Genomic DNA, 8,678 nt, shown 5'->3' with positions numbered 1-8,678 from the left:
TGCTCACCTCCCGGTACGTCCTTACTGCGGGCACTGAAGGATCATGCCTTCTGGGAGCCGATCAGGAAGACTGTGCCCGAGGAAACCGGGCTCAGCATGCGGAACTCAGGGCCTCTGCGGGCCCCAAGCCCAGGCGGCTCCTCAGAGCCGGTAGCTAGGTGCACACGGGAGGTGGTGGACCCAGGGGGTGGCCGGGGGGCGGGGCAGAACCAAGGCCCTGGGGGTGCTCCGCCCCCCCCCACCCCGCTTGGCCAGCTTCCTTTCTGGCCCCACACAGCCTTGCCTTCAACCTGGGCCTGGAGGACAGGGACGTGTTCCTAGAAGGGGTGGCCCTGGGCCAGCCTCTGGGGTGGGGGAGGGAGGATGGGGGGGCCCTTTGGGGTATTTTTTGAAACCAACATTCAGCCCAAGGACAGACAGACATTCGGACGTACAAACATAGAAGCTCTGGGACAAACGTCCTTCTGTTTGTCACCCCGCCCCCCAAACGGTCCTCAAAGCGTCCTTCCAACCCGTCTTCATCCTACTGAGAGGGGGCCCCAGGCTCAGCTCCCCCTGCCTCCGGGGATGCCTCGTGGCCCCGCCTGGGGGCGTCTACCCTGCAGTCTTCTGTCCAGATTCGAAAGCCCGTCCTGTCACCCTGCGGGTGTGGCTGTGGAATCACAGGCTGGCTGCTGACCCGACTGTTCCCTGAGAGCCCGGAGGGAAGGCAGCCCACTGGCCGGGGGCAGGATGGGGTGGGGGGGGGGGGGGACAGGAGCCCCCACCGACTGCCGGGGAGGGGAGACAGCCTCAGAAGCATCTGTTAGGAGACCCGGGGCGGGGGAGGAGGAGGGCCCAGGACACCCTCGGCTGTGCCTGTCCCCAGTCTCCACAGGACCAAGGGCCTGGCAGCTTCCACGGAGGGCTGGCCCCCGGGGGGAGAGCCGCCCCTTCTTACTGAGACCAGAACAGCGGCTTTCCTCGCTTTTACTTTTGAGCATCTAGTCCCTGTGGGCAGAGGAGACCGGGCAGAAACCGGGGGGAATGCTCCCCAAACCCTGAGTTAGGAAGGACCAGGCCGGCCGTAGACACTGGGGCGAACAAGCCCAGGCTGAACCCACCGCGGCGGATTCTTCGGGCCTCGCCGGCTACGTCGGCCCAGAGGACAAGTTAGAGCCCCCGTGGGAAAGTGGGGGTCCGCCAGGGGGACCTCACGGCCATGGGGACCCCGTCCCCGCAGCACCGGGCGGGACCCTCACGGGACACCCGCCCGAGCCAAGGCCCACGCTGTCGCGCCTGCACTCGTAAACCACAGGGAGAGGGCGCCCGGTGCCTGGGGGTGGGGGTGGGGGCGGAGAAGGTGGGGGGAGCGGCTAAGCCTGCTTGCGGACTTCCTCCCCGGGACCCAGCGCGAAGCCAGCCAGACCCCACGAGGCTAGCGGTCCCCCGAAAGCCAGAGGGGCTCGCGGGCGTCCCCGAGGCCGGGGAGGGCGCGGAGTGGAGCTGCCATGCGGGCGGGTCGGAGCCACATGCAGAGCCGGGCGCGCCGTGGCCCCGGGGGCCGCTTACCCTGAAATCCCCCTCACGCGCATCCGCAACCGCGGCCCTCCCGTCACACGGCTGCAGGAACACAACGACAGGATTCGGAGAGAGGAATAAACACGATGAGACAAGAACGGGACAAAAAACTACGCCGAGCAGGACAGTCCGTCGGGCCGCGCCCCAAGTGTCACAGAGGAGGCCCGTGCGGACGGACAGGACGACAGCGTGCTGCAAAGAACACGGACACGCCACGACGTGGGGGCCGCCCCTCAGAGCCTTCCACTGCCCACATTAGGCCCCCGAATTTGTCCTCTGATGGTGTCACCACCCGTCCGTCTCTGTCCAGGGGCAGCCCAAGCTCCTTCCGCTGCTTCCGGCATCAACGATGCCACCCCGCGTCCCTTCCCTGGGGTGGCTGGAGGAGCGGCCCCTCGGGCCGACTCGGGGTGACCTCGAGCTCCTGGGGTCACCCGGGCCCCCTCCCCTGTGGAGGCATCACCACCGTCAGCTACCAGCAGGAGGCGGCACTCACCGTCGATTTTCAGGGAGGAATTTCCTGTATTTTTTACAAGCCTCGGGGCAGCCGTCAGCGGCTGTACCTTGGACCTTAATCACACCCCAAAATAAAGCCAAAGCACCAGAGGCTGCTCCCCGCAACGTTCCAATCTCCCCACCCGCCCCAACCGCTCGGATCAGACAAGCCCAAGGGCGCTGGACCCCGCAGGCTCGCCCTCCCTCGTGACCCAGGTGGAAAGAAACCTCACTCCTGGGGGAGGGGGGCGGGGGGGGGGAACGGGTAAAACTACCATCCCCGTCGGAAATCGCAGGGACCCTGAGACCTAGGACCCCGGACGCGTGCAGGGTACAGTGTGTGGACGCGGTACGTGCACAGGTCACGTGTACTTGGGTGTGGTGTGTACGCATGTGTAGGAATCTGGTACGTAACGTGGACGCGGACGTGGGACGGGCTTGCGTCTGCGCAGGGTCTGCGTGCTGTGCGCGTGAATCCGGGGGACGTGCACGCACACCCCAAGCCGCCTCGGCTTCTGCTCCTTGGGACGACACAGGAGAGACACGCCCGGGCCCCGCCGCCCGGCCAGACGCAGCCCGGTTCCAGGCCGAGACACGGCCCGGCGCCCTGCCTGCCTCCCTGACCGAGGAAAACGCTCGAAGGACTTGGGCGGCCACCGCAGAGAGTCCCTAACGTCACGTGGTCGAGCGCGCCTGGGGAGACGTTTCAAAAATACCCTCTTTCTCCAACCCACAAACGGGTTCTGCTGAACGCGGCATTCGTGATGTCGCGCTTTTACGTTTTCTCTGTTGGGGTGGGGGGTGGGGGGCGGGGATAGCTCCATCTTTAATTTTTAAACTTCAAGCAAAACTAAATGGAGCGGTTGTGGGCTCGTCCGACAAGCACCTCAAAGAGCCGGGAAGGCGGGGCGGGAATACGCATCTTTCCTGAAACCGACCCTCCCCTGAGCGTGGCTGGAAACGCATTTTTCTGATGCGGCTGATTTCCTTAAGAGGGAAACACCGCCTCTGGTTCCCGGCCTCTGTTCTCAAGGTCGGGGTCTGCAACTGCGCCTGCACGTGGGCTCTGGCCGAGGCAAGCGGCCAGTACACTCACCTGCGCTTACGCGCTGGCTGGTCTGGATCCCAGTCCGGCCCCCACCCTCCCCTGAAGCCCCACCCCGAGGACTCGGTGCTCAGCCCCCAGGTTCCGAACGGAATCCGGAATCGGAACCCCGTGCCGGCAGGGGTTCCACGGGGAGAAATGCCATCGGGCGCGCTTCCTGCGGGACAATCTGGATCGGCTGACCTCGTGGCGGGGGAGGATGGGGGGGGGCTCCCCGGGCCCCATCGCAGCTTGTCGACGGGCAGTGGCGCCAGTGACCCGGTCCACCGGGCACAGCCAGCTGAGCGCGGAAAAGCATGCGGGCGCCGCGGCTCGGTTACCTGTAGACATGCTCTCCCCGGGGGCCACGCCATCCAGCACGGGGTGCTCCGTGGACTGCGGACTCGGGGCCGGCAGGCTGACCGTAGGAGGCTGAGGGGGCGGCAGCGTGGGTCTCTGTCGGGGCTTGGGGGTGGGCCGAGACTTGGCCGCGGCGCTCGTGAAGCCGGCGGGGGAGGCCAGGGCAGGGGCCGCGGCGGCCGGGGAGAGCTGGCCGGAGGCCAGGGAGTACCCCTGAGGGTAACTCAGTCCGTAGGGCGAGGGGGTGCTCGGGGGCGTGGGGGACAGGCTGAGAGGGGACGGCTGGCCGGCAGACTGGTCAGCCACGGCCCCCGGCTGGCCGAAGGGGACCTTGGGCGGGATGGGTGCCAGCTTCTTGGAAACTGGAAGAGAAAACGCAAGAACACACACGCGCGAGGTTGTGACGCGTGCCCGTTGTCGGCCCAGCCTCGCCACCCCCTGGCCCACGCTCCCCCCCCCCCCGCCCTCGCCACCCCGCGCGCAGCCGGTACAGCTTTTAGAGATCCACCCAGAACCGCAAGCTTTCGTGCCTTCCCATCTGCGCTAGTCTCTCCCCCTCCGCCCTGGGTCCCTGCCGTGACGCACACGTGGCCCCAGCCAAGCCCGAGAGCACGCTGCCCACGCACGGCCAGTGGCCGGCTGCCCAGCGTCCTCTCGTGGCTTCCGAGAGGTGACAGGTGTCCAGAGTGCACTGGGAAGGGGGAGTCTGCGACACGGGGTCCGACAAGGACGATCAGAGCTCACTTGGAGACACGGGGGACCCTGGAGCTGGGCAGGGGGCCGGGGCCGAGCGTCTGGGGACTTCTGGCTGAACCTGCCCACTGGCTCCTGGCAGAGCGACCGACGGCCGCAGAAGCCCAGCGTCTCTCTCGCCTTTTCTGTCCTTTCCCGGTCCTTCCTCGGAACCCTGTCTACTCTCCTCCGACGTGGTTTTCTCTCCAGAATTGTACCCTCTGGGCAAAGACCACCCAGGCATACCGCCCCAACCCCTCTTTTTATTTCCTTGACCGTGCTATGGGATGGCAGATACTTTACAAATTACAGATGAACCGGTAAGAAGGACAAAATCCAGCACTTGGATGACCCCGCTGATGTGCAGACGTTTTGAGAAAGCGATCGCTAACTAACGTGGCAGAATCAGGTGAGGGCTGCTGGGGGCAGCGCTGATTCCAGAAGAAACTGCCTTTTAGATGCTCCAGGAGGCACCGAGGACTCTTCTCCCTACTCCCCGCTTCCCACCCCCCATCTTGGAACCAAATCTATTCTAATGCGCTCCCTGGGCTCTGCCGGGGTGCGGAGTGGACAAGGACGGTCTCACCAACCTGGGGTCAGGTCCCTACCTCGTCTTACCCACTGCAGTTTATTTCAACCTCCTCCACACAATGGACAGGGCAGTCTATCCCGCACGGGTTGTAGTGGTTACACAGCATCATTCATGGAGAGCAGCAACCAGGACCCGTAACAAAACCACTGCTCAGCCAGACAGCCCCCGCGAGGACAGCCGGGGCTCGCGACGGCGGAGTGGCTGCTGCTGGAACGACTCAGGGTGGGCGGCGAGCGGAGACCCTAAGCACCGAGGCTCGAACACAAGCTGGGGGGAGGGGAGTGCCAGGTGACGGCACCATGTCTGTGATGACATTGACCACTCCTTGGTGGCTGCGGGACTGGGCCATGACATAAAGCTGGAGGCACGGTGTGAAAAGACGAAGGGGGCTTAAAAACACACAAAAAAGCTTGGGGCGCCGGGGTGGCTCAGTGGGTTGAGTGTCTGACTCTTGGTTTCGGCTCAGGTCACAATCTCATGGTTCGTGGGTTCAAAGCCCCACGTCGGGCTCTGTGCTGACAACACAGAGCCTGCTTGGGATTCTCTCTCGCCCTCTCTCTCTGTCCCTCCCCTGCTCACACTCCGTCTCTCTCTCAAAAATAAACAAACTTCAAAAACATTTTTTAAAAAATTAAAAAAAAAAACAAAAAAGGTTAGTACACATTCCGTGCTGCTCCCCATTTATGAAACGTCCCCACAGAGCAGCTCGTTAGCTTCTGGAAAGTCATTCCAGAGAGAATAACTGGGCCTTTTACAGTACACTCCATGGAAGATTCTGGGTTGGGCGGCTCATGGGTCCGCCTTCCCAAACAGAAACATGGAAGGTCAGGACTCCTATGGAAACAGTCCCGATTCCCTCGGGAACCTTCCAGAAACAATCTGTGGAACCTTCCAGAAACGATCCCAGGGGTAGGCAGCTGTGCGCCAGTGTCTCTGGGCTCCTGCCGAAGACGCCACATAGCATCTTAAACGATGGCAGTAGGGCCCGGAAGGGTCCTTGAAGACCCGTGCCATCCTGGGCAATGATGTCTACACAGAGGTCTTAGTGTACGAGAACCGATGCCCTGGGTACACTGTTCAAATGAGTCGAAGAAGGAATAAATATGAAGTGGGCCCTCTCGGAGCTGGTTAACTTCCAAAAGCTCTCACGCCCGGCCCAGGGACGTCTCGCTAAGTCCGCGGTTTCTCAATATCCACACCCGCCGAGGGACACGAGCGTCCAGGCAGTGTCCCAGGCCCGAGACCCACGCGAAGGGTGGCGGTGACGTACCTTTCCGAAGAGTGTGAGGGCTCTGGTCTGGGGGCGGCTGGCTGGGGCTGGCGCCTGGCGGGGCCCCTGGCTGGGTCCCCGTACAGGGCGTCCCCTGGCTGGAGCCTGGACTTCCTTTCTGCCCAGATCCAGGAGAAAGCTCCTTGCTTTTCGAAGCGCTGGAATAGAAGCACACAGGATAAGAAAGCCCCTGAACTCGGGCAGGTGCAGCGTCTGCCTGTGGGTCGCAGTCCCGCGTGCTCCTCCGGGCCAGCTCTGGTCTGCCCCACGCCCTTCATGATGCCTTCAGAGATACTCCTGGAGGCCACTGTCCCTTCCTGGGCTCTGGGGGCCTGGGTGCTGCTCCCATCTCCACATCCGTGGCCCCCACTGCCGGCCCCCTCTCCATGCCTGTGCCCTCTGTCCACCAGGAGACCATGAGCATCTCCACTCTATCCTGTGATCGACACAGGGGTTCTTGGACACCCTGACATGGGAACACCTAGCTGCTCTTGGTGTTTCTGTGTCCACGGCATAGCAGGGCCAAGAGGGCTTCCCTGGGTCACTGTGTGACATGGGGGCTCCCTGCGGGGCCTTGTGGCCCTGGCTGTCCGCTGATTTCCCTGACCTCCACCACAGCCCCAAGCCGAGTGGGGCTTCTGGAACCCATCCTGGGGACGAGCGAGTCCCAGCAGGTGGGAGGGTTAACACGGTCCTCGTCTGTGCTTCCAAATGTGGCCAGCTCAAGTCCCGGGCCCCCCGGCTTAGGCGGCGTAAGGGCCAATGGGAGTGAGGGCCTCTGACGTCCCTTGAATTGACAAAGGGACACCTGGGTCACCGTGTCCCAAAGGGGGTTCATCCTTCACTGCTGGCTTTCCGCCAGGCATGGTCCTAAGCATCAAGTGCATGTTAAGAGACACCCTACTCCACGCCACAGAATAGGGACAGCAGATACACGGCCAGCTCATCACTCCGCCCCATCCCCCACTACGCCCTCCAAGGCAGACATTCCTAGTTGATCTCCAGATGTCCCCTCTGCTGGGGTTCCCCACGCGGTGCTCCAGGAGGCCCCTGGCAAACCAGGGTTTAAGCTACCTGCCAGCCGGACAGGAAACCGCCTGGACTCTGATGCCCTCGGGTAGGGTGTGGGGATGGGAACCTCAGTCCTTCACCCGGGCCACCTCTTCCCCACGACAAGAGACAGAGCCTAAATCTATCTCGAGGCCCCAACTATGAGAGCTACAGATATGCCACCCCTTCCCACCGGGGTTCGGTGAGAAGGGCTGGGAGGCGGGGGCCGGGGCTGGGAGAGCAAACGCCAAAGTACAACTGGTTTTCCCCGCGTGAAGGAGTGAAGGGAGCACCACGTCCAAGGCCGTGGTAAACTCTCCCCCTTCTCGGGGGGGGAAGTTTCAAACCACACGCGGGTAAGCCCCCTCTCCGCCCCCCAAAAAAGCCATTTCATCCAGAGGGTCTGGAAGGGCAACTCCTTTCTCTGTGCTGTTAACAAAAACAGTGAAACCCTCGAGCGCCCTTGGCTCACTCGGGTGAGGCAAGAATCTGTCTTTTATTCTTCCTCAGACCCAACGTCATCAGACACCCAGGTATTCAGGCCAAGTATCTATCCATCCTTCCTTCCACCTCTACCGCCGTTAAAACAGTAAAAGAAAACACAAAAGCGGCAAAGAATCTGCTTCTTGTGGGATTCCAGACTCTTCTTCCTTAAGATTGGTAAGACACCTGCCCATGGAATGTAGGGACCAAGCAGCTCACACGTCTTTGCCCCGCCCAGCTGATGCACCCCGCCCCCCCCCAGAAACAAGTCTTTACCTACTTACTAGCCTTGCTGGTTTCTCCCCAGCACAGGTGCAGCTGACCCAGTGGGGAGAGGTGGGGTGTAAGGTAGTTACTAGGAGCGCTACATGGAGAAGGCCCAGGGAAGGGCCCGCTCAAGGACACGTTAGTTCTGGGGACACAGGACTCAGTGAGCTGGGGCGCAAAGGGGGCGGGAAGCAGAGTCTGGGGTCAGAGTTAATGCCAAGCAGATGAGCGGGAGGCCGAGGCTGAGCCTGGCTGGAGAGAGCCGCCAGGCCTGGAGGTTTGGGGGAGGGGGCGTGCTGGGGAGAGGGGTGCACGGAGAGGCTCGAGCAAGCCAGAGGGAGGAGGGAAGGGCCTGACATCCTGGGGAGGCAGCTGGGGGGGGGGGGGGGGCGCGTAACAGGAATCTGGCAACTGGAGGCAACATCATCTGAGCTGCAAACGTCCACAACACAGAAAAAAACAAAAACAAAAACTCCAATGGAACACCCGTCTGTACTGGAAAGAATCCATGTGGGGGAGAGAAGAAGAGAGGTAGGAGACAAACAGAAACGCTGGTGCCCAAAGGAAAGTGACAGCTGGTTACCCCGAGAGAAAGGGGCAGTAGGATGTATGGCTGTAGAGAGATCCAGCGGGTCACGTCCCCTGCCCGTGAGCGACTCTCACGGCCACCCAGCTGTGACATTCCGGGACACCTTCAGAGGCTGGGGGAATCCACCTTTGAGGGGCATTTCCTAGAAATGTTGTTTCTACGCCAAACAGCGTTTAGCCCCAAGTGTTGGTTCAGG

At 62.3% G+C, this 8,678-nt stretch overlaps 1 protein-coding gene across 4 annotated transcripts in view; it reads right to left on the bottom strand.

Moving 5' to 3' along the window:
• ARHGAP44 (Rho GTPase activating protein 44) overlaps nt 1-8,678 on the bottom strand; it is a 179,340-nt gene that overhangs the window by 1,782 nt on the left and 168,880 nt on the right. For 2 of the 4 annotated variants that reach the window (XM_030295121.1, XM_030295122.1), the window contains 2 exons: nt 6,094-6,251; nt 3,481-3,861 (listed from right to left, as the gene is read on the bottom strand). In XM_030295121.1, the coding sequence (XP_030150981.1) occupies nt 3,481-3,861; nt 6,094-6,251 (539 nt within the window). Of the gene's footprint in view, nt 1-7; nt 71-1,551; nt 1,603-3,480; nt 3,862-6,093; nt 6,252-8,678 lie in introns of all 4 variants that reach the window. The other 2 variants (XR_003964576.1, XM_030295123.1) reach the window with 2 other exon arrangements.

The sequence above is a fragment of the Lynx canadensis genome, chromosome E1 (genome assembly GCF_007474595.2).
Source record: "Lynx canadensis isolate LIC74 chromosome E1, mLynCan4.pri.v2, whole genome shotgun sequence".
Lineage (NCBI taxonomy): Eukaryota > Metazoa > Chordata > Mammalia > Carnivora > Felidae > Lynx > Lynx canadensis.
This window is presented reverse-complemented; position numbering and strand designations above follow the sequence as displayed.